This window comes from Triturus cristatus, chromosome 6 (assembly GCF_964204655.1).
Source record: "Triturus cristatus chromosome 6, aTriCri1.1, whole genome shotgun sequence".
Classification (NCBI taxonomy): domain Eukaryota; kingdom Metazoa; phylum Chordata; class Amphibia; order Caudata; family Salamandridae; genus Triturus; species Triturus cristatus.
The window spans coordinates 1,341,837,036-1,341,864,094 of NC_140589.1; the positions used below are offsets into that span (position 1 = coordinate 1,341,837,036).

At 41.8% G+C, this 27,059-nt stretch overlaps 1 protein-coding gene across 1 annotated transcript in view; it reads right to left on the reverse strand.

Moving 5' to 3' along the window:
• Positions 1–27,059, reverse strand: part of RYR2 (ryanodine receptor 2) — a 3,458,987-nt gene that overhangs the window by 540,547 nt on the left and 2,891,381 nt on the right. Inside the window, exons 77-78 of the mRNA XM_085612346.1 lie at positions 24,098–24,149; positions 23,418–23,468 (exon numbers count right to left, since the gene is read on the reverse strand). Of these exons, the coding sequence (XP_085468472.1) occupies positions 23,418–23,468; positions 24,098–24,149 (103 nt within the window). The remainder of the gene's footprint in view (positions 1–23,417; positions 23,469–24,097; positions 24,150–27,059) is intronic.

The window sequence follows — 27,059 nt, forward strand, 5'->3', positions numbered from 1 at the left end:
CTGGGAAGCTGCAGTAGAACACAAAGGAATCAACTGACAGTCTCTGCCGTTGTTGGATATACATGTTTTACTGAGAATGTCAGACTTCGTTCTTACATGACTGAGAAAGATATTGTGAATTTACAGAAAATATGCTCTCAGTTTAGCTTATAGATCACCTTCCAAACCTCTGTGGGAAAAGCATGATTCATGATATCCCAGCAGAAGGCTTTTTCACATGGTAAAATCCCCTTAGAACATACCACAATTCCTAAAATGAGTATGGTACCATCAACAAATGATTTATAATGTAACTAAAGTCTTAAAACCTTCTATTAACTGTAATGCTTTTTAATGAGGTGCTATCATGTATATTGGTCCCAAGATGGCTGCCAACATTTCTTGGATGAAGTGCTGACAGCCAATCAGATCTCACGATGAGATGTGTGGTTAGGCTCCGCCCAGATATATATGTGATTTTACTTTTGATTTTCTCAGGAACTACTGAATGGATTTACACCATTTAAGCAAAAGGCACGAGTCTGAACTGAGGACTACCTTTCTGCCAAATTTGGTGTAATTCCGTTCAGCAGTTCGGGCTGTAGCTGCGGCTAAAGGTCCTATGGGAAATTGCATGGGGAAAACACGTTTTGGGACCCCCTTTTTCTCGGCCCCCGCTATACGAATCATCCCGAGACTTTCATGATAGGAGCAGACCGGAGCAGGCCAAACATTTTGAAGATTTCACGAAGATTCGTCAATCGGTGCCAAAGTTATTGAGAATAGAATGTTGCGGATTTCCTATGGAATATAGGTCCTAATTATAACTATCTACTGGCGACCGCCAGTAGGTAATATATATATATAGGCTTTGAGATGTGCCTCGATAAAAAATACAGGTTTAAGCAGGCCTCAGAAAGAGCTGATACGTTTGCTGTTATCCATGTTTTCTGAGACGTTGTATAATACTTTTACAAAAAGCTAATCATGTTTGCACCAACAGTACAGCATCCCCACCACAGCATATTCACAGAGATGCATACCCTCTCTTTTCAATTCCTACAGGGATTTCCTTAGTCTATTTTGAGTCAGCCGTGACTGCCCTTCATCTGCTAGCTGTCATCTGCCACTCAAATATCCTGTGTTAATTAACTCATTTATTATTAATCATACTCGCAATCTCGACAGCATGACAGGGAGTAATGTAATCCACAGAGAGGACTCAAAGGGCACACATCACTTCACTGCTGACCTCTTTTTAGACCTCCTTAATGCCAGTTACAAAACTAATTGAATTATTTCAATAAGGTGCAACAAAGAAGCATTTTTCAAGGGCATGAGTGGGTGAAAGCTTCATGGTAATACACACAGAACCATCATCAAGCTTTTTTTTTGTCTGTACTCATTTCATTTTTATTTTAATACATAGATGTGTGAGAATTTATAAAAGCATGTCATCTACATGCTTTCCCTGGAGGAAAGACGAATGCAATTATATGCTTGGAGAAAATTGCAAAGCAGAATTACATAAGCAATTTAAAAATCATGCAAGTGACATGTATGTGAGGTTTAAGATAAATAAATTTGGATAAACTTTTTCCATGTGTGTTACAAAAGGAATGCGTTATTGTTGATCAATTCAACCCGCTGAATGTCTTTTACTTTAAAAAAAAAAAAAAACGCCCTCAATCCTTTTTCTAGTCAGTAATACAGATACTTTTAGTCTTTTAGGGTAAAGTTCCTTTTTGCATAGACAAGCCAGAAGAGCTTCCTTGGCCTTCAGCCAAGAACAGGTAAGAACCACGGTACCAGCTACAGTGGATGAACAGACAGTTAAAATCCACACATTTCTCTCAGGCTTGCCTGGAAAAAATGTGTATTGGGCACAGAAAAAACCTATCACATGATGTTGTTGTGAGTTCTGGCAACTTCTCACCTTATGTGCACACACACAAGGAATCCACACTGCTATTTTTAAGGCTTTATTTTAACCCAAACCCAGAGTACACTAAATGAAACAAGATAACTGCAGAAATAAATACTGCTGTAGTCAATTGGAAAACACAGATTGTACATGCTTTGAAAAGAGACTACATGTTAGATTGTGCTCCTTTTAAGGATCCCTACATGCCTGAAGTTTAGCTTAGCATCAAAGGTTTGCTGTTTTATGAGGGTTCAATATTTTCAAAAAGTTGACCTATAAACATAACGTCAACTATTTTGCCAGTTTGAGGCATCTCATTCAGAAGAATCCTAATTAGGTCTCTGCAGAAAGACTGTAATTGAAGGTGACCTTAATGCCGCTTTTCATGAAGCTGCTCTGCTCTCTGCCTTTGTCCTGAAATCAAAGCCTGTTTTCTCTAACTGGGAGGGCTGTAAAAAGCGATTTTGTACTTTCTAAATCATTTATTTGGAGTGTGGAAATATGGATTTTTCTGGTCAGTTATGTCCCCTATCTTGGACCCCAACGGTTCTATGTGCATGTTACAAGTACATGTATGTTCCCTCCAGTTCCAGTTATGAAGACGCAAATACATGTGCGTCCACCGTTAACATGTCCTCTGTCAGATCCGCCATGAATAGGCCGGATATTCCATTCCTAAGTATGAAAGGCCACCGGCTTTATATGGTTCACTTATGCCATTTTACAGTCCAGGCAAGTAGGCCCTGATTCTGTCATCAAACTTTTCTTGCTTTCTGCCTCTGAAGCTCCAGTCTGAGCCTGCATCTGTGACCATGAACTTTGTCTCATTCTCTGCGCGGCTCACGAAGCCTGACATCAGCCTGCTGTCTGCCAAAAACTGTATTTCACCTTCGAAGTTATCTGCTCCGATCCCTGCCCAATGCATTCCTGTCTAGTAGTTTAAGTAAACATTCTGCCAGCTACCGAGCAAAGGCCCGGTTTCTCTGTCTTCATGCAAGTAATTCATAGCCCTGTTACTATGGAAGATTCCGCCCTCGCATCTAGTATAGACACTTAGACGCTTGTACACGCACTAACAGTCAGTATAGTCAGTATAGAATAAGATTCTACTCGAAGAGACCTCTCTTTTGGATAACATAGTTCTTTAAACATAGGATGTTAGATATGATTTGGGATTAGGTTGACTTGACCCTCCAGACTTCTGTCGCCACATGTAGAGCTAAATGTCAAGTCCCCTTCACCCCCTAGTTGCACGTCAATTACACGTCATGCTGCTGCGCGCGCATATCTGCCAAGTATTTCTGCTGACATTGCGAAATTCTTTCATGTAACCACCCTCTTATGACATCACATATGATGACGTTCTTTAAATCACTCCCAGTTACACCTATTTTTGCTACGTACGAATATATTATCACCACTATCAATTGTTACGCCTCTTGTATCTGCTTCACTGTAATGCCTATTGTATAAAAGTAATTGATTGTCAATAACGTATGTACTTCACTTCCTGAACCTTCGTGGTGATGGAACCTGGAGCAACCGATTATAATCGACCACTGGAATAAAGCCCATTCAGAACCTCTAATACCACAGATTCTGCCTCTTATTTACTGAGCTATTTTATTATGTTTCTGTATCAAATTAAGTCCCGGTAATTAAATTATTTACCACATGAAAATAATTAATCTTGTGCATATTTATGACAGGTGGGAAAATAATGAGATAATTTACAATGCATACACATGTTGAAGCCTAAAGTTATTATGTCTTTCATCCGTTCAAATACATGAATGGCTACGTGAACTAAAAGCATGCTACCAGAATGTATGATAAATGTAATACACATCGTTACATAATATAGAACATTATTGCATCAGCTACAGCAAGCAAATAATGATTTATTTGGCCTGAGGTCTCAAATACATGATTAGGTGCTCAAATAGGGACTCCTAAGAGACATACACAACAAAATGTATAACACCCTGTGGACCACATTGTCTTTTTCTCTTCTCCTTCATAACGCTAGCTGTCTTGAATCAGTGTTCATTCCCACGCCACACCTTTTCTTCCTACATTCATCTCTTCTTCCACCTTTTTGTAACCCTTAAGCTTCTCTTCTGATATCTCCTCCATAATTTCTCTGTTTTTTACTATCTCCACTCACTATCTGCAAATACGTATCTTTACCCTACACAATCATTTCCTATAATCACAGTGTCTTCCTGTTCACTGATTCGTTACTGACCCCTGCATTCACTTCCTGTATTGGTAATGGCAGACATAGAAAAAAGATTAACAGCAGCTTTTTATGGAAATCCCAGTAAGAAATTTCTATTTGAAGGTTTTATTCTTAAATTTCCTATTTTAGTAAGAAACTCATTTTTTCTATGAGGCCAGGGATTCAATATATGATGTGGTTCTATTTTTGACTAAAGTAATTTGCTTTTTTTGAGAAAAAAATGTTTATTGGTAAGTCACTATTATAGGGCTTCACAGTTCTTGGGTAGTCAAACTAGTTTACCGTTTTGTTTCATTAAGATGTGCAAACATGAGCAATTTAAAATGATAGAATTTGAATTCAAAGTCCCGTTATTTGGGAAATAATTGATCATGAATATTAACAAAATGAAACTGTTACTTGCCAGTGGTAGAGGTGTGGGTGTGTAAGAGAGAGAAAGAAAGAGAAAGGGAGAAACTGATCGACTAAAATATCTCTAAGTTTCTCTTCACTCATACTTTATATCTTGGCTGAAATCAATCCTTATAGCTACAATGCAATCTGATAGACATTTCCAGGCAGCTCAAGGAACTAAAAACTTAGAGGAACAAAGGAACACTCAATGACTGTAAGCAAATTTGTCTAAAAGAGATAAATAATATATTTAATATTCAATCACAAATTTAGCTAGAGCAGTGGTATAAAAGTTTATTGCGAATGATTAAGTATAAATCAGCCTATATAAAAAGGAAGGCTCAGGGACAAAATTGGCCTACAGACTCAATTGGCTAGCATTTAATAAGGGTGACTGATACAAAAAGAAGCAATGGAAAGCAATTTAATATCTGAAGAAAATTTCTATGAAGTGAGGGCTCAGTGCAGAAAGTTTCAGAGAAGGTTAAGAGATGGGATGTCTTTAAAATGATCAACATGTGCTCATTGTCCTTAAAACCACACTTTGGTGCAGGAGGTGGCAGATGAAAGAAACTGTATCCTTTGACTTGCCCCCACAAAGAGGTCACAGTCATTTCTTATGTTGATAATTTTTCACACATAGACTTTTTAAGATGATTATTGAGATTTTATTTCTAAGCTTGTGAAAACTGTATCAAGCAGTTAACACGATTATCCTCTTAAAACTATTCTGGTTGGACTTTCATAAGCCACCAGAAAAATACTACTGATTGAATTTAGGAGAGGAGAGGTGATCTAAAAGCTGTGAAGAGAGCCTGCATGCTCTACCTCATAACATGCATTTGCAATCTTCCAGCCAAGCAAGGCATATCTTCATATACTTGGAACAATGCAAATGTTGCTTTCAAGAACAATCCCAAAATGTTCAAGAATTCTGAGGCCTCAATGGAGTCATTTGAGACCAAAGTATCAAACCCCATTACCAATATCCCAGATTTATCCCACAATGGTTTGACTGAAATTTGGTGTCACCACATGCAAATCCCTAAAAATAGAGAATATCTCAGACTGGCCTAAAAACATTTAACTTGCTTGTGGAGCTCTGCTCAGGCCTGTTCATGAAACAGTTTCGTCTCCTACTTGATACAGACCTCACAACCATGACACATATCTGCCTTCTGCACACACTTTCAATAAGTAAAGTGTCTGCCCTTTAGCTCTAATTTATCCTGTCTTTAATGTTTATTCGCTGAAAGATTAAGCCATGTTAGTATAAGTGCACCTTGCCGATACTATGAAATTATTATGAAACTAGCTATGGTGCATTCCACTGATTGGCCTTTCTTTATGCTGCTCTCAATTAAGATGCCTGTGTCAAAGCCCTTGAAGCCAGTCCCTTAAATCAATGGATCAAATATGTGCATGGTGAAAGCGGTCCTTGTTTTGATGACAGTACTCAAAACTCTTATGAGTCCTGAAACAAATATGTAAATAAAAATACTCACACCCTTGGATGTCCTTCCAAAGTACCATCCAGGTAATAAGCAGTATTGTACAAAATTCTTAAATAAACACACAATTCTATAACTTCAAGTAAGAACTCATTAAGCAGATTCTCTCCTTCTCAAGGAATGGCAAAAACAAATGTGTGGTGTGAGCGTATTAAATAGTACGTATTGAAGTCTATATATTGGTATGCATCGCCCTCTGCAATGTGTCACCGTCTGCAACTATAATAAGGAATATGATGATCTTAATTCTTCTGTTTTCTTTTTATTTAGTCTTGTTTTTTGTGTTAGACTTGAATTTCACTATGCATTCCGTTGAAACTAGGCACATTCAATATAAATCTTAATATCATATCAAGTCTGTTATTTGTCAGATGAGCTATGGTATGTCAAGGAAGAACAATCAATTAAATCAATTACTAAAATCAGAAACACTGGAAGGGCTCCCATTGGTAATGTTTTTTCTCATCCATATTAATCATTATTTTTTTACATTCAATACTGGGATATTTATTTGAATGCAATCTCTTCTATATGGAGATTTTACAAGCTCCTGGAAAAAAACCCTATCATCCTCGTCCTTTTAAAGAATTGTAGATCCTAATTAATTCTAGATCTTGAACTTAACATAGATGAGTGGTATTGTTGAAAAGGAAGTAAAAGGCCAATATCAGAGCTAGGAGGAATTGAACCATCCTCTTCACCATCATTAGACAGGGTTCAAACTCTTGAGGGACTTGACTCAGTCTTGACAAAAAAAGTCCTCTTGTTGCTGGTAAATTCATAAACACAGCCTAATTTATGAAAGAGTGGGCTGAGGCAAGATATTGAGAAGGCAGAAAGAATAGGTGGGGTTTCTTAATGTGCAGTGCACTAGATCTAGTCACCACTTTCCAAAACCAAGGCAAAATGTTAGGATTATAAAACTGGAGTTGACTTCTTGCAGCGTATCACAGATATCTCTTGTTTACTGTAGGTAACTTGCCCACCAGCACCAGTTCAGTTTCTAGATAAATAACTGGTGATATTAAAAAATGCATGTCAATAGCAACCCAAATCCTCCATCTGCTGGGAAAAACAGATAAGGAAACCATGTGGTCATCATTGTTCTTATGCAAGGACTACTTTCTTCACAAGAACATCCATGAACAAAACCATAACAGAGATTCTAGTGTTAGGAGGGTCAATGCTTGATGCAATGCCCTTGAAGTGGCCACCAAACCTAAACATATTTCCACCCACTTGAAACTAACATGGTAATTATTTATTTTAGGCTTTTTGTAATGTTTCCATTTGACTCAAGTATGCTACAATGCATGGGCACATGAAGCGCATGGGTAATAGACAAACTAGCAGGAAGGGTAAGAGATAAATTAGCAGGAAGAAGTGGGTTTTCAGTTGCTTTCCGAAATATCTGCTGTTGATGACATCTCGCAGATGCAGTGGGAGTGATTTCCCAAGAGGGAGAAGAGACCATCACCCAAACTGTTTTAATCTTGATGGTATTAGTGTGAGTTGGTTCAACTTTTACCTTTATTTCTCAAGCAAATTTAATACGTTTTTTTTCCACAAAAACAATTCTTTTTATATCACACCTAACTATATCGTTACATTAACCTTAAATATATTTATCACCTAAGTATATCTTGCACTGCCATTGGTTTCACATGTCATCATTGTTGTAATATTTCAGGTTATAAGCAGTGCATCATAGTGGTGCAAGTTATACTTAGATTAGTTGCATATAAAAGGTGAATTTCAGAGTTTTTTGGTTTTAAAACTGTAGTGTTTTTATTATTAGAAGATCTATGTATAGCTCTGCTTTAATCTTTGTTTTTTGAGCAAATTTCTAGGGTTTTTTAATGCAAGGTAAAATCTTACTATTTCATTTACATTCAACACCACTTTAACCTTTGTTTTTCTCGTTGAATGTCTGTTTTTTTTGCCATAAAGTAACTTTATTATGATAAGTTTATTGCCAACCCCAGCTGTACGCAGCCTTTCTTTACAGTCAAAAGGTGCACAAATTGATCATTGAAAATGTTTTTTTCAGCTAATAAGAAAGGTTTTGGTCTGATTACCAGTGTCAGAGAATTCAAGAAGCTTCAGTGTTATTTTCCTTGCACCTATGCCTAATGTTGACAGACAAATCTGACAAATACATCAAATGCATAAACAGATTCAATCCCTACAGCAATCATCTGGGGAAGATGAACAAAACCATTTTACTCATTACAGGTTAAACTCAAACCCGGGGTTCTTAAATTTGACTTTGACCAAGCAAGAGGCTACTATGCTGTAAAAATATTCCCTGTGCTTTCAGACTAGTTGACAGAGCTATGATAAAAACAGACCAATACCTTCCTATATACATTCCATTTAAAGGCTGGCCACTAGTCAATAATGTGTTTCAATTACAGGAGATAAGACTACCCTGTGGGTAACTGATGATAATTAACTAAAAGCAGATAATCAATGGCATCCCATTACTTTTGCTAGGTTTGTTTCCTACATCAGGCACAAGGTACTGTTTGAACTGCTCCAAAATGTGTCTCACATACCCATCATGATAAATACTGTTTTCTGCCATTACTCAATCAGAATAACCTATATGCACTTACATAAAAACAAATCCAAAATGATTACAGTGACATTCCAAGATATACATGAAATAGTATTGTGAGATGACCACTAGGAAGTTTGTTTTTACTAATTTCACCTGTAGGACATGGGTCACAGAACATGTATTTTAAGCTTATTTACTTTAAGTATTCACAAAGCGTACCCAGACCAGGGAGGTATTTGAGGCTCAACATATAACCAATCAAACTAGTACAAGGAATACATCAAAATAGGGAAGGGAAGAATAAATTGACAACAGTTAGAGAACCTATAAAATATACAGATTGATTCATCAATAGATTTCAGGGTAAATAGGCTCGATGTGGAAAAGGTAACTAATTCACACTGCCAATATTGATGCCACTGCCGCCCATTGTAATATGCTAGCATTGGGTTTGAAATTGTTTGAAAATATGTACTTGAGCTGACTCGCCAATGCAGCAAGTGATGTGAGCTTTTGAAGGTTTATGAATAGAGTTCTATATGGTAATTACTGTTCCATACAATTATTGTTTTCTTGATAGTGAAGACTTAAATTTGATTTCTAGCAAAAGAAGTCTTTACTTCAAAATAGTAGAGCTAAAATTGTCCTCAGGAGGTGCTCTTATTGTAGTTCAGCTTGAGCAAAGATGCATTCTCTAATTTATACTTGAATGCATTATCCAGTGAGAAATCAGGAAAAACATTTCAGGATGTGTTCACTGATGCCAATATATGGTTCCATTATGGAGAAAAGTCTGATATGATTATTCGTGTCAAAGGCAGCAGATAAGTCAATAAAGACGATCAAACATCTGTTGCTGATGTCAAATTATGGGTCATGAATATTTATGGTGGCTGATTCAAAACTGTAACCAGCTAAAAAGCATGGTTGCTTGATAGGCAACAGTTGATTCCTGACACTGAATGGGTTCTCTACGGTCCTTTCGGTGTTTTTTCCAAGCCATGTAAGGTTAGATACCCCAAGTATGTTTGCTGGGTTTAACGGGTAGGCCAGGTGTATTAAAAAGTGGAAATATCTGCCTGGTCTTTTGTGCAGCCCTGGTTTTCAGCATAGGAGTCTGCACTATGCCCTACATTGTAGGTGATGCTTACTGTCTTTTAGGGGGGTGTAAGAATGGAAATGAGGTGAACTGTTTTCATGACTGATGAGCCCATGAAAAATAGCCTGCTCTCTGAATTACTGATGGACCAGACGGTGCCTTGGGAGATTAAATGTAAGACTGTTGAATGGTTAGTCCATGATCCCTGGTCTGTAAATGGGAAAGAATGAATGAGATATGGTAATTGATTTCCGACACTCTGAGGAGAAAGGAAGGTATTCTGAAGAAGCAATGATGATGATATGTGGCATAAATCTCTTCACAGACTAAATATTTTGGAAGTAGTTCATCATGCTCTTTGAGATATTCTGAGGGAGAGCTGTGAACATTTATGCTGTTTCAATTAGCATCAAGAGGTGCTTGGTTGGTAGCTTGAGTTTATTTTTGTTCCTACGGTTGGCTACTCCCTTTTCCTCAAGACTGGGTGGTTGCCCATTCAAAAATTTGGAATAGAAAAGGAGGGTTCTGTCCTCCTTAAGCCGCTTATTAGAACTGGGGGTCTCTAGTTGGCAGAGGTAGGTACCTTTGACCAAATAGGGACCCTTGCTTCTAAGTCCGAGAAAGGGGATTACACTCCTAGATACCCCCTGCACACCCCCTTGGTAGCTTGGCACAAGCAGACAGGCTTATCTCAGAGGCAGTGTGTTAAGCATGACATGCCACACACAACGGGCATGTCCTACCTTATACTTACAATGCACCCTGCTCTTGGGCCTACCTTAGGGGTGTCTGGTATGAAGAAAAGGGAAGGTTTAGGGACTGGTAAGTGGGTGCACTTACCCAGTCAGCATGGCAGTACTAGACTGCACACAGGCTCTGAAATGACAGGCCTGAGACACACTTTACAGGCTGCTTCTGTGGGTGGCACAACCAGTGCTGCAATCCCACCAGCAGAATTTGATTTACAGGCCCTGGGCACACATGGTGCACTATACTAGGGTCTGACAAGTAAATCAAATAAGCCAATCATGGAGTCACTAATTCAGTACCTCAATTTAACAAATTTAACAAGAGCATATGCACTTTAGCACTGATCAGCAGTGGTAAAGTGCCCAGTCATAAAACCAACAAAAACAGGTCAGAGAAAATACAGGAAAAAGGCAAAAAGTTCAGGGATGACCCTGCAAAAAGGGCCAAGTCCAACAGTGCTCTGGTAACAGAGGTCTACTGGGTCACCAGTCTATATGGGATGGAGGTTTTTAGCTCTTGACAGAGACTGACAGATCTGTCTCTAGGGTGGTGCGACCGCACTGGGCGCTGACTTCGGGTGGGGTGTCGTGTTTGCAAGTATTTTATTATTTTAAAAGCACCCTGTTCCCCATTCCTGGTTTCCAGAAATTTTCAGGCAACAATATAAATGTCAAGATAATGCCTGTGATTAATGTTCTTCCTAGAGAGAGATTTGAGGTTTGTCTAGTGGAAGCTTTCACTCACGGTAAGGTAGCACAGAGGGTTAATATGCCTGCTGCAAAAAACGTGCACCATTCAGATCACAAAGTGCATATAATGTAAATATGTCAGTGGGTTATTGCTTTTGTCTGAGAGATCCTTTTGTTACTTACTTACCTTTTAATCCTAACATAGAACATTGAGCTATTAACTCAATTCTGATAATTAAAGAGAACCCAAAATCACAGTGTTAAGTTTTAAAGTCTGAGTTTGTGCTTCTCCAGATCACGCACTATTAAACTGTCTACTAGCATAGATGACAGTTGACTCCTACAACTTGTAGTCCTCTGTCTTATGTAAAATTTCCTATACACTAATTTACACACCTATGATTGATTCTCTCTGTGAAGTGTTTGTGATGCTCTGACACCCTACGCCGGTATGAGTGGTAGCAGCACTTAAAACTCATTAAAGACATCTGAGAGAGTGGTTATGGAGATTTGAGTGGCACTGTTAAAGAGTTGTAAACAAAGAATCCAAAGCGAAGGTGGTCATGGGGGGGCAACAAACATTATCCCACTTGGCGCCACCAATAGTAAAGTAGGCTATGGAGTATTTTAGTGCCTTTGTGCCAAGAATGGTGATTTAAATCATCCCTCAAAGGTTTAGTAAATGTCTTGTTCCTAGATCAGGGAGTTATTGGTCTCTGCTTTTCTCCCTCATTGGTTAGGGTGTGCGGGTATGCACAGGTGAAGTGGCAATGAGATGTGATATTTTCCTCAGGATAGGACTATGAAATCTTTATACAAATGAACTTTTCTAGTATAAATGATGTCCTCATTTGTGCATTTATTCTGCTTGAATGTATTCCCTTACTTGCTCACCATACATATTTGCAAGTAGGTGGAGGTGATTAATTTATTAGATATTATTATCAAAGTACATTTCCAACAATGCTGACCTGTCTCTTTATCAGCACACTCTATGCCAATTCAAAGTGCCCTGGTCGTTCATTCACACGGAGGACAAATTGTGAATGCTTTCCTGTTGCCACATAGCATGAAACAAATTCCTGCCACTAAAATCTTTGACAATCTCACAAATACAAATGGTTCTGAAGCACGATTTGTGCTCAATGAATCAATACATCTGATATTCATCCTAGGATCAACTAAAATATCAGCACAACATCAGCGGTATGTCTAATTTTAGAATAACTTAAACACTTTTGCTCCTTTGCATTCCTTATAAACACTTCGGAGAAACATTGGATCCACCTTACATGCTGACACAGAAAATTGCTCAGTTGTCAGAGCTTGTAAGTCTGGCAGGATTTCCAGATATAATAACTCATAAATATTAGAGAACTCATTCTTGTTCAGCCTGAATAAATATAGTTATACCTGGAGAGTCAGGATAGAGTCACTTCCAGGACTGGGGCTTCATGGTACATTTAGATGGTTACTACACCTGTGTGAACTTTCATTAGTGTGCACCCCCTGTTGGTTCCAAGGCCCTTTAGACAGTGTCACCCTAGGCATTTACATCTGCTATACTGTAAGTATTTTTTAATTTGTGTGTAGTATTCAATAGTGTGTGTAATAAAATACATCTACTTTTTACAAGAAAAAGCACTGACGAGACATAACATTTTTAAATGTTGTTTGTTGTTTGTTGTGTTGCTGAGTTTCGGGTCTCTAGCGCACATCTCCTCCCTTGTGTATGCCTTGCCCTTCCGACCCATTTCCTTCTCTGTCCCTTTCAATTACTATGCCCTTCATCGTGATAACGAGTAGTCGGTTTCCACTTTGGGGGTCTGCAGTACGTGGCCCCTGGACACATGTCACCTGTAGGAAAATACCACAGTTTTATACTTAGAGTCCAGTACTCCCATCTCCAATGGAACCCTCTGACCCATATTTCATACAGAAGTGGTCCAAGAGCAGGCACTAATAAAGCTAGAAGGAAATCTGAAAGTTTTGAGCAGGGTAAAAAGTCAGCCGTTTACTAGGAAATGGCAGAAGCAAGGGTATGGAGAAGACAGAAAATTGATGAGTGGTGACTCATAGAGTAATTGAAAGTGACATGGAGGGAAGCAGGTGGGGGAAGGAAGATATGAGGCTAGGTCCCAGGCCCAGGAGAAAGATAGGAATCATGACGAGCAGTGAAACTGCCATCCTGGAGCTAGGAATGAACTAAGGTTTGAGCAGTGAGTAAGAGTATGTGGAGGTAAGGAATAAGATAAGGTTTTATGATACTTAGCCCTATCGGTTGGAGGGGAGGCAGAAAGGGAATAATGGGGAGAGGAGGGCACAGCAGTGGGTGAGAGAGATCTCAACAAAGCAGGAGATGCAGTGGAAGGTAGGAGACAATGAACTAGTAGGGGAGGAGATAGATGGGTGGGGGAGGGGAAGCATGAGTAATTGGGAAGTAGTGAGATCTGGCTGCGGAGTGTGATTATTGGATAGCTTAACAAAGGGTAGAAAGATGGGATTGAGGAAGAGAAGGGGTGGCAATAGTCAGATGTACAGAGGTATAGGGAGGAGAGTGAGTAGTAGAGGGAGTTGCAGTGGTATGCAGTATTGTTTGGAAAGAGGGAGGTTGGGTAGTGAACAGTGTTCCGAGGAAGCAGGAGATATGTTACCAAATACTTGATTCCACTCCAATGTTTTGAGAGAGAGACACATAACCTGATACATGCAGGAGGAGGGAAGAAGTACAGGAGTAAAAGGAGAGGGTGTGAATCTTCTATGATATACCTTGAACTTTGCCTTATATGCACTGAGAGAATAGGAAGGGGGCTGGGCAGAGTCCATGGAGAGGTTGGAAGATCCAGTTGCCAGCAACAAAACAGAAAAAAGGATAAGTTACTTACCTGTAATCCTAGTTCTCTTCCAGGGGTATCCTCATCAAAGTCATAAGCACTGAATATTCCCGCCCATGTGCGGGGACCCCGGAAATAATAAAATTATATATGAAGAACATATATATACAGCTCTGTATATGTATAAACATATATTATTTTTTCCCAAGCAAATGCAGCCCCCATAGAAGGCTAGGCAATGTAGACACAAATATCCAATAATGCACCATAGGTATAATAATACAACTAAATCTCTTTTATTTTTTTTCTTCTTTTAATGAGGTAAAAAAAAAACTCATGATAAAGAAATGAGAACACTGTGCAAAACACAGATCCACAAAACATTGTTAGCCTGCAGGCTGCATTGCAATACAATACCATAGAGACTGAAAAGCCTTGTACAGGTAAAAACTGGCACCGTGCCTTTAAGGCAGCCCTGACTCCAATATCCCATCATGCCTCAGGGGTGACAGTTGGGTCAGTTGTTCTTTGCGGGACCGTAGTCCTAAACACAAAGATATATTTCCTCCATGTTAAATAATCCACTCATAATTGCCTGGGGAGGCGGGTGGGTTGCTTATGACTTAGATGAGGATACCCCTGGAAGAGAACTAGGATTACAGGTAAGTAACGTATCCTTCTCTTCCAGGGGATCCTCATCAATAGTCATAAGCACTGAATAGAATAGCAAGCCCATTTTCCACCTGCTGGCAAATGAGAACCGCACTATACATGGAGTAAAACCATTGACAAATTCAGTTATTGAACAGATTCCTCAAGGAGGCTTGTCCTACTTGAGTGTCTGCTCTGGTGTCCGAGTCCAGACAATAATGCCTCGTAAATGTATGGACAGATCTCCAAGTGGCTGCTTTGCAGATCTCGGAGAGTAGGACATTATTGATAAAAGCAGCAGTAGCCGCCTTTCCTCTTGTGGAATGCGCTTTAGGTCGAGCGACCAGCGCCTTCTGCGCCAGTTGGTAAGCCAATTTAATGCCTGACACAATCCACCTAGCAATGGAACGCTTAGATGCAGCAAAACCTGTGCGGACAGCACCATAGTTTACAAACAATTGGTCAGATTTCCTGACAGCCTTAGTCCTATCTAGGTAGAATTTTAGAACCCGCTTAACATCTAAAGAGTGCAACGCCCTCTCAGCTGGCGAGGAGGGGTTGGGAAAAAAGGTTGGTAAGGAGATAGTCTGATTAACATGAAAATCTGACACCACCTTTGGTAAAAAAGATGGATGAGTTCTCATCACTACCCTATTCAGGTGAAAAATCGTGTAGGGTTCTTTAGAACAGAGGGCCTGTATTTCACTCACCCTACGTGCTGAAGTGATAGCTATTAAAAAAGCTGTTTTCCACGTAAGGTGCTGTAAAGTAGCTTTATGTATGGGCTCGAAAGGTGAACTCATAAGCTTTGAATGAACCAAGTTCAGCTCCCAAGAAGGCGAGGGAGGCCTTACTGGGGGGTAAACCTTTTTGAGCCCCTGCAAATAATCCTTCACCACCTGCAGCTTAAAGAATGACTGCTGCGATGGGGAGGGCCTATATGCTGTAATGGCCGCTAGGTGAACTTTAATGGATGAAAATTTCAACCCCACCCTGGCTAAGTGAAGAAGATAAGGCAAAATCACTTCCTCTTGACATTTTGTAGGGTTATACTGATGTTGAATACACCATACATAAAATCTCTTCCACTTTCAGAAATAAGAGTGTCTTGTAGAAGGCCTCCTAGCTTCCTTCAGTATGGTCATACACTCCTGGGGAAGGTTTAAATGCCCATACTGGAGGACTTCAGGAGCCATGCTGTTAAGCTCAGCGAGGGAAGACTGGGATGGTAAATCTTCCCCTGCATCTTGGTTAACAAGTCCGGTCTGCACGGCAGACGCTTGTGAGGTCGGATTGACATGTGGAGGAGATCCGTGTACCACCACTGCCTCGGCCAGTCCGGTGCTATGAGGATCATCTTGGCAGACGAGTGTTGCAGTTTGGTCACCACTTTGGGGATCAGCGGGAGAGGCGGAAAGGCGTACACAAATGTCATTGACCAATCGATCAAAAGGGCATTCCCTATGGATCCTGGCCGATGGTATCTTGAGGCGAAGCCTCGACATTTCGCGTTGTTTTCGTCTGCGAAGAGATCTATTTGCGGACGTCCACACTCCTTGAAGATGTCCTCTAGCACCTCGTCGTTGAGTACCCAGTCGTCTGGATCTTGAAAATGACGACTGAGCAAGTCCACTTTGACATTGAGTTCTCCTGGCAGGTGCACCGCCTTTATCGAAATGTTTCTTGCTAGGCTCCAGTGCCACAGGGACTGAGCCTCCAGCGAGAGTGTCCTGGATCGAGTACCCCCCTGTTTGTTCAGGTAGTACATTGTGGTGGTATTGTCCGTTTGTACTAGAATGGGACTCGTCCTGATTGCGGGTAGGAATGCTTTAAGGGCTAGGTGGACTGCCCTGAGTTCTAGCATGTTGATGTGGTACAACCGTTCGCTGCTGGACCACAGTCCTTGGGTCTGTAGGGATCCCAGATGTGAACCCCAACCCTGCAGGGATGCGTCGGTGATCAGCGTCTGAGATGGGGTTCTTGATGAAAAGGAAGTCCCACCTGTAGATTGAGTGGTTTCAACCACCACTTGATTGACTGCCTGGCCGCTGAGGAAAGACAGACTGTTTCCTCCCACAGTGAATTCCTTTGGTCCCATTTGTCCTCCAGATCTTGTTGGAGAGGACGCATCCTCAATCTGGCATTGGGCACCAGGAATATGCAAGATGCCATGGCCCCTAGCAGAGACGAAATCTGTCGCGCTGTAGACAGATTGTTGGTGATAATCTGCTTGCCTTTGTGGATAAGGGATAACCATCTCTCCTCCGAAGGAAACACTTTTCCTACTGCAGAGTCTATAGTTGCACCGAGGTAGCTTATCCTTTGGGTTGGTGTGAAGGTGGATTTCTTGAAGTTCACCTGGAGTCCCAATCTGTGATACAAATTCAGGCAGCGTGCCAGCTGTGAGTGCACACTCTGAGGCGATGGGCCTTTTATCAGCCAATCGTCTAGATAGGGATAGACGAAGACTCCTGCGCGCCTCAGTGCAGCCGCTACTACTGCCATGCATTTTGTAAATACTCGAGGGGCCGATTTCAGGCCAAATGGTAGAACCTTGAACTGATAGTGAGAGGTCTCCACTACGAACCTTAGAAATTTCCGATGACTCTGTACGATGGGAACATGAAAGTACGCGTCTTGCAGATCCAGCGAGCACATCCAATCGCCTTGCCGGAGATGAGGATATATTTGGTGAAGCGCAAGCATGCGAAACCTTTCTCTTTTGATATGCTTATTGAGTGTCCGTAAGTCCAAGATGGGTCTGAACTCTGCTTTTGTATTTCTTTTTTGAATGAGAAAATATCTGGAATAGACTCCTCTCCCTCTCTGCGCCCTGGGAACTCTTTCTATTGCTGACTTGAGCAGAAGGGTCGCCACTTCTTCTCTTAGCATCTTGAGGTGTTGAGATGATTGTACAGGGTGGATCGAGGGAGGGGGACTCCGGAAACGAAGCAAGTATCCATGTCGCAGTATATTTAGAACCCACTTGTCCTTTGTGATGGATTGCCACTCTGGAAGATGGTTTGCAATACTTCCTCCCAACGGAGCGGTGGACGGCTTTCCTTGAGCCTTGTTTCCACTGCCGGCCTGGCGGTTATTTCCACATCCCCTGGATGATCTGCGGCACTGAAATTGTTGTTTCTTTTGCCCTTGTTGGTCTTGATTTTTCTGCCAGTGAGGGGTTTGAACCCTCTGTTGGTAGCTACGCCTGTCGGTTCCCCTACGGCGACAGAATTCTTTCCGTTTCTCTAGCCCCACGGCTTTCATGGTCTCGAGTTCTGACTTCATTCGAGCCATTTCGTCATCCGCAGTAGAACCGAAAAGCGAACAACCCGAGAAAGGCAGATTCAGAATTCTTGCCTGTGCTTCAGGTTTCAGAGCCGTCAGCCTTAGCCAAGAGGATCTTCTGGCGGAAATCCCATGAGCATACGAGTGTGCAGCCAACGTTGCTCCATCCGCTGCTGCGCTTATCACTTGGTTTGAAACTAGGCTGCCCTCATGCAAGATCTCTTCAAAGTCCTTTCTGTCTTCGGAAGGTACTTTTTCTATAAATCTCTGAAGGGAGTCCTATAGTGATCTGTCGTAGCGCCCCAGAAGCGCTGAAGCACTAGCCACTTTCAGACTAGAGGCCGCCGAGCCACATACTCTTCTCCCCCAAGAGTCTTGTGATTTACTTTCCTTATCCGGCGGCACTGTGGATGACGAAACCACTGAATGAATTTTTCTGGCAGCAGCCGTGATCACAGAGTCTGGTGGAGGGTCCGCCTTGAGAAATAGAGGATCCTCAGGAGCCGGACGATATTTCTTAAGAATCCGCGCTGGCGCAGATTTGATAGTCGCTGGCGTGAGGAAGATATCAATTACCGGTTTAAGCAACCCAGGGACTAAAGGCAACAGTGGACGAGACACCGCTCGCTCGTGAAAGGTCTCAAAGATGACAGAGGAGATGGTTTCTTGAACAGGCATGGGAATGTTCAACTTTGTCGCTCCTCTGCACAACACATCTTGGAAGGTGGTGATGTCATCCACTGGCGACACTCTAGATGGTGGAGTATCTGAGAGTGTGGGTGAGTAATCCCTTCTGGAGGAACGGCTTGACAAGGAGGATGAGGGGGACCTCCACCGCCTTCTTCCTGATCTGATTGACTCTCTTCTATGAGAGGTGGACATGGATCGCCTTCTGGGCGAGCGTGAGCGCCTTTGGAATTCTCTTCCTCGAGAATGGGATCTTGCTGATCATGATGGTTGATCCAGAGTCCTTAATCTTGTTAAGGAATCCTTAACTGCCTGAATCATTGAAGTGTTCTGAGGCATTTCCCTGACGGGGCTCTGAGGCAGAGTATGGTCCTCTTCTTGAGACGTATGCTCCACTGGAGGAGCTGGAGAGAGACCCAACACCTCCGGTGATCCGGATCTTGATCTCGAGCCTTCAGAGGCTGAAGGTGTAATTGAAATCGGACGAGATGAATCGTGCTCCGATGTGGTATATACCAATCTATGAGGAGATTTGCGTCTCGATATTTTCTTGAAAGTCAGACGAATGTGTGACGTTTCCTGGTATCCCACCGCGGGGACCGTCTCGACGGTGATAGGCCTATCACCGGAGATCTGGACTTCGACGCCGAGTGGATAACCGGCGATGTGTCCTGCCTCGACGTCGAGAGCCTTGTTGTCGACGGAGGACTTGTCCTGGACGGAGGCCTAGAACCCAACGGGTAATCTCGCGTCGACGTCTCTATCTTCTCCGAAGATTTGGAGACCCTAGACGACGGAGGCACCTGCCTCGACGTCGACTCTGACGGAGGCACCTGCCTCGACGTCGACTCCAACGGAGGCACCTGCCTCGCCGTCGACTCCGACGGAGGCACCCGCCTCGACGTTGACTCCGACGGAGGCACCCGCTTCGATGTCGAATGTTCCAACGATGATCTTTGCCTCGACGTCGTCAGCACTTTCGAAGACGATCGCCTTTCTCTCGACGGCGAATCAGGTCTCGACGTCGAAGATCTTCCCAGATCTTTTGACAACGATCTTTGCCTCGACGTCAATGTAGATTTCGACGTCGAACGCCTGTGCTCTTCATGCGACGTCGACTTTCCTCTTGGTGTCGATTTCGACGTTGAGTGATGTCTATCCTTTGACGTCGAACGATGTTTTCTTGACATCGATCGGCGATGAGCCTCCTTTGACGCCGAAGGATGTTTTCTTGACATCGGAGTTGCCGACGACGAACAAATGCGCTTCGCCGCCGGATCGAGCGTCGACATGGACTTTCTTTTGGAAGCATGACTCCCCCTGGACTCCTCACCTCTCAGCGACGATCCCGCCGCTGGAGTCTTCGACGCCGAGCCCGACGCCGATGGAGAACGGACAGAGACCAGCTGCTTCGACGTCGACCGCTCTGAAAGGCCATAACACCTAATTCTGTCTCTCTCCTTCAAAGTCCTCTTTGAAAGGTCCTTGCAGTGACGACAGGATGCAGAAGAGTGAGAATCTGGTAGACAGACGATACACATATCGTGTGTGTCTGAAGAGGCCTTCTTTTTGCCACAGGATGGACACGGCATGAATAAAGAAGGCATTTTTCTGACAGAATTTTTTTTTTAAATCTAGTCAGAAAACACAGGAATACGCTTCCCCGACAGAATTTAACAAGAGGAAGCCAAAAAAATTACTATAAAAGTAACAATTCTTGACTGAAAAGTCAAAAAAGAAGAGAGCTGAATTCCAGGGTCCTGACTGAAGGAGCCGGAAAGAACAACTGACCCAACTGTCACCCCTGAGGAATGATGGGATATTGGAGTCAGGGCTGCCTTAAAGGCACGGTGTCAGTTTTTACCTGTACAAGGCTTTTCAGTCTCTATGGTATTGTATTGCAATGCAGCCTGCAGGCTAACAATGTTTTGTGGATCTGTGTTTTGCACAGTGTTCTCTTTTCTTTATCATGAGGATTTTTTTTACCTCATTAGAAAAAAAAAGAGAGATTTAGGTTTATTATTATACCTATGGTGCATTATTGGATATTTGTGTCTACATTGTCTAGCCTTCTATGGGGGCTGCATTTGCTTGGGAAAAAATAATATATGTTTATACATATACAGAGCTGTATATATATGTTCTTCATATATAATTTTATTATTTCCGGGGTCCCCGCACATGGGCAGGAATATTCAGTGCTTATGACTATTGATGAGGATCCCCTGGAAGAGAACTACTTGTTATCAGGGTGGCAACAGGAGCTCATAATGAACGCTAACGAAATATGGGTTGATAGAAAAGGTAAAGATTGATGGTAGGTTAAAAATAAAAACAGGTGAAAGTGTGGATAGGTGAAATTATGCATGGGTGGGTAAAGGTAAAAGGATAAGTGGCGAATGGATGACAGGAAGCTTGGGTGGTAAAAGGACAGGCGAAAGGGTGGGCTGGTGAAATGAGGGGCAGAAAGGTGGATCAGTGAAATGATGAACGGGTGGGTGAAAAGGTGGATAGGTTAAGGGATGCTTGGGTGGGTGAAAGGATGGGTGAAATGATGGATTGGTGAAAGGATGCATAGGTGGGTGTAATGGTGGATGGGTGAAAAGATGCATGGATGGATGAAAGGGTGGATTGGTCAAAAAATGCGTTGGTGGGTCATAAGATGGGTAAACAGGTGGATGGATGAAAAGATGTGTGGTTGGGTGAAAGGGTGGATGGTTGAAAGAATGTGTGGGTGGGTGAAAGGATGAGTGAAAGGATACTTGGGTGAGTGAAAGAATGTGTGAAGGGGTGAAAGGATGCCCCAGTGGCTGAAAAGTTGGATGAAAGGGTGAATAGGTGAGAAGACGTGTGGGTGGGTGAAATGATGGGTGAATGGGTGAGAGGATGGATGGTGAAAGACTGAATGATGGATGGAAGAATGAATGGATGTCAGAATGTAAAGGTGAAATGGTGAATATCAGCAGGTGGATGGGAGGATGAGAGGATAAATGGACAGAAGTTCGGATAGAAGAGACAAGGGAGCTGTACTGTAAAGGGTTGTACTCATTTCCTTCAGATGTTCGGTACCACCAGAGTTTGGTTCAAAGTGGGGAGCATTTGAATTTCCTGACTACTCCTTTGTTCTGATGTTTGACTAAGGGTTTAACTAATATAGACTCTTAAGCACACTGGGCCTGATTCACAAAGGTGAACTTACACTTTAGTGTAATTTTACGATTTTTTGCTATTCATGCAATCAAATTTTATAAGTAGTATCTTCATGACTGCAGAGTCTCCGCATTTGTGGTGGAGACTCAGCACATAAAATTATAGGCTTGTCTATATTTTTATGTGCTGACTCTCCACCGCGAATGTGGAGAATGTTCAGTTGTAAAGATACTATTCGTAGAATTTGTCTGTGAATAGCAAAAAACATGTAAACCTACACTAGAGTGTAAGTTTACCTTTTTGAATCAGGCTCAATCTTTTTACTCAAGCTGTAGGGACATAGAAATAAAGGATATGCACCGTTTACAGTCCCTTACATATTTATGACTTCTTAGGTCCCATGTACCTCACGGTTAGGGAAACAGATAAACTGACATTTTTGTGGATTGTCCTGGATACGTGACATAGCCTGTGACCATGAACTGGCCATAATTTCTTATGCCAAAGTTTTTGAGTTTGTGAACCTTCAATGAAGTTTAAGTTAAGCAAATCCTTTAGAAGTTGACCAAAACTGGCGCATTCCATATACTGTGGAAGAGCCCTATCTAAAGTTTAGGACCACAGAGTACAAATCAAACGTTTTCTCTGGAACAAAAGTGTATTTCCACCTCTCTTGTGTGCATCCTTGCCCACGGGGGTTAGTATGTCCTAAATTACCACCGCAATTTATAGCAATTAATTTTTTCGGCAGATGAAAAATTGGGTCTGTGGACCTAATAAACACCAGCAGGTTAAAAATGCTGACCTCTTGCAAGTTAATTCGATGGCTAGCTCAGATTCACATTTGGGTCTGCAAATCAGCTACAGAACTGACTGTCAAACCATTTTAACCTACTATTTTCCTACAGTTTGCTGGAAGTTTTTACAACAAGCAAATACATTCAATTTGCCTATGATTATTTACACCTAATCTTTGTGTCAAGGGAAGGATTGAACCGCCTAGGATATCGAATGGGAAATGTAACATTCGCAATTCCACTCTTGCGACCATTTTGTATGAGATTTATTTGAAACGTGCCAAGGTTCAACTTGCATATCTCTTTTTGGAAACAATGGTGCAGATTCTGAAGTGGTGGTACATTAATAAATTAAAAATACATTTTCCTATGCACTAATGGATTGATCCATAGCTAAATATTCAGATAAGTGATCAGAACAGGATTGTGGCCATGAAATCTGACTAGGGTTACCTAAACAAGACAAACACATAATTCAATTGTGTCATCATCCTTTAATCTGACTCACCCTCATCATAGTTTGTGAAGCAAACTGACTCGCATTCGCTTCCTGGAAATAACATGCTCATTTTCTTATTGTACACTTAATATGATTCATGCTGATACTAAATGTGCAACCTTGTAGAATTATACTGATGTATTCTAGTGCTGCGTGACCGTGTTATTCAAGCATAGAAGAATTACATTATCTGCTGAAAATAATGTTCTCATAATTTCACCGATTCCAGTTAGCACTTGACCTTGGCATTCATGGTAGAGACTCTGTATAATGAAGCAAACCATATGTCTCACACATTATGCCTTACAATAATTTGATGCTAGACGTATAGCAAAAATGACAAAAAACAACAGTAACTTACTTCAAATGTTTTAACTTCTTCTCCATCATCATCCTCTTCATCATGGCAGCTCTGTTAGTCAACAAAGTCAAGGAAACTATTCTTAAATATTACCCTTTGGACAGTCACATGCTCTAACATGGTGAATGAATAAATTAATGGATGGATGATTGAATGACTGAATGGACACATGACCAAAAGAACAAGCAAACAAATGGATTAATGACTGAATTAATGGAAATAAATATTCAACTTCTAATTTGCAACTGTGGCTTGGCACAGAGTGAATACGAAGTTCAAGATAACTGCCCCACATTGTTTTTACGCATACATATGTCACCTTCGATGCCCCCTCCCGTCTTGTAATTTTGCTTAGACTGCACATGAGAACATGTCACTGAGAAAAGCTAGGTTTCGGAAGCATTCACTGTTACCCAAAAGGAAGCTACGGACGAAGATAATTGACACTACTTGAGAACATTAGGATCTTAAGTTTTTAAATGGTATATTGTGAAAACTAGGAAAATATCTATAATAATTCATTGAGTAGTCCAATATGTATTAACAAGTGCCCCTGGCTGTAATTTACTACTATTATATATGTTACAGGAACTTTGATGCACTGAGAGAGTTAAATTGTGTATTCAATATCTAGTAAGATGAATCTCAAATTTACAAAAATGTATGTAAATGGTGAATACCTTTCCCATGATGTCAGCATACGCCATGTACAAGAAATCCTCTTCTAATTTGCTAAGGGAAAGACACACATTTCAAAATGTGTCATTAATCAGTATATATCTGAGAACAAGCAAATTATGATTTCTGATAGGAGAACAATTCTGATTTCCCACATTAAGATACAAGAAGATAAAATAAGTGATATTGCGTGAAAAATATCTTTCCCAGAACATTTCACAATACACATAGGGGCACATGCATCAATGGAAATACCGATAGCAAATGGGCAGATTCGCAGAATCTGCCCCTTTGCGACCAGTATTTTTGCATTTGGGATGCATCAACCCAAATGCAAAATCGCAATTTGAGTAATCGCAAAATTTACAGGTGTACCTTACACCTAAGTTTGTTTTAAAGAAGACTCACTGATGGCAAAACATGTGACTCAGGCTCTCTGACTCCCAAAATATCCGGCAAGAGAAATAACATAACTTTTTGCTACGGAAGTCCATAAAGAAATGTTTTCCTAAATAACATGGAACATTTTAATCTGTCATTTGATTCACATCCGAAAAAGATGTGGATAAGTGGAAAGCATCACAAGAGAACTTTGACCTCCCCTCCACACCCAGCATCTACCCAAGCAACTACTCACTTTCTCCGTGTATTGCTTGTTGAATCATTTCTTGCAAATTGCTATCTGTGAGCTTTACATAGGAAGTTGTTCTTCAGTTATGATCCTGCAATTAACTGAACCCTGCAATTAAATTATTTTGTTTCGAGGAAGTTTGCCATGGTGTAAGTATCTTGTCTTTTTCTGGCCTGCTAGGTTTTTGTTCACTTTTATCAATGCACTACCATGTTCAATGCACTACATTATTTTCCACTACTTTCAGCTTCATCAGTCCTAGCCTCTATTTTGAGGACAACCTCCTTCAATTTGCCATTTTCTGCATCATTCGATTAGAGACTTGTTAAGAGGATGATGGGTACAGAGACATCCGAAACTAAATGAATGTTCTCAAACCATTCTATCATCCCACCAAGGGCCTCGTAATAAGTAAGGTAGATATTTGCCATAAATATAACTTCCCCCATCTGGTTGGAGTTACAAATACTCGGTGCATCAGTAGCTCTTTAGGCAGGGAAGGGAAGAAATATTACATGTTTTAGGGATGTTTTGGTGATGATTCTTATTAGAAATGGGGGTCTCTAGTTGGCAGAGGTAGGTACCTTTGACCAAATAGGGACCCTTGCTTCTAGTCATAGTAAGGGGGATACACACTTTAGATAACCCCTGCTCACCCCCTTGGTAGCTTGGCACGAGCAGACAGGCTTATCCTAAAGGCAATGTGTAAAGTATTTGTACCAACACTCACAGTAACACAGTGAAAACACCACAAATGGACACCACAACAGTTTAGAAAAATAAAATATCTTTATTTAAACTACACAAGACCAAAACGACAAAAATCCAACATACAGTTACTTAGTAGAATGTCTTTAAAAAGGTTGTTGCAAAAATAAACTTGTAGATGATAAATGCGACACTTTAGTCTCAAAGTACCTGGGATGCGTAACACAAAACAAACAAAAGGGACGCAGAGAAGGCGATGTGTTGATTCTTCCTGCGCTCTGGTTCAGATGCAACAAGATGGCGCCTCGATGCGTTGCGACGATCCGGTGCGATGCGACAAAATGGCGTCTTAACTGTGATGCGACAACGTGGAGGCGATGAGTGAACGCCCAACGGCCGTGCGGCGAACTCGGTGGTTTTCTGAGCCGCAACAGGCCCTGCGACACGCTTCCCCGGTGATGCGGCTGACACCCTCGGCGACTGCGACACGCTTCTCTGGTGTTGCTGTGGCGATCAGCGGCAGCGAGCTTCCTCAGCGATGCGACAGCGATGCGACAGCCCTGCAACACACTTCTCCAGTGATGGAACAGCACCCTCTGTGGTGGCGGCATGCTTCTCCAGTGATGCGATGGCGAACAGCGGCAAGCGCGACATGCTGCCTCGATTATACGACAGCGGCTGCTGCGGTGGCGTCACGCTTCTCTCTCGTTGTGTCGTGCTTCCAGCTCCCAAATGCCTCACACACAGTTACAGACCCTTCTGGCAGACTGGAACCCCCAGCAAGGAAATTCAGGGAAGCTGGGGGTGAGTCCTTTTGTGCCTCGGACTTCAGAAACAGGAGGCCAGCTCTTCTCAGGCCCTTGGAGACTTTTCTTCGGATGGACACAGCAAAGTCCTTCTTCAAGCAGGGGACACAGCACACATCAAAATCCCTTGGTCCTCTCCTCAGTAGAAACAGCAAACTGCAGGCCAACCTCAGACACACAGCAAGGGCAGGACTTCTCCTCAGTCTCTTCTGCTGATCTTCTTTGGCAGGGATTCCTCTTTATCACAAAGCAAAGTAGTTTTGGAAACTATTATATCCCTGTATTTCCACAACAGGAGGCCAGCTCTTCTCAAGCCCATGGAGACTTTCTTTTTAAGACACAGCAAAGTCCTTTTTTCAAGCAGGGGGGACACAGCACACAGCAAAGTCCTTCCCATTCCTTTGGCAGAAATAGCAACTACAGGCCAACCCTAGACACACTTGGGCAGTACTTCTCCTTGAGCTTTTCTCCTCAGCAAAAGTTCCTCCTTGATTCCAAAGTAGTCTAACTTTCAGGGGTATCAGCTCTCATATTTATACCCCAAAAGTCTTTGTTCTCTATGTGTGATGGGTCCTGGACCCAGTCCAAACCAGTTCTGGGTGCACGCTGCCAGTGCACAACTTCTTCCTTTGTTAGTGTGGGCCAGGGTTATCAGACGCTGCAGGAGGTGGAGCCAGCATTGTGGAAGGCAGGCACAGCCCTATTCAGGCCCAGGTGCTACTCCTCCCACCATTCCAAATGCAGATCGACCTATTTAGCATAGCGCTGACTCACCCAGACTCCTGGAGCCACCTCAGCTCCTGTCACTCTCAAACCAGA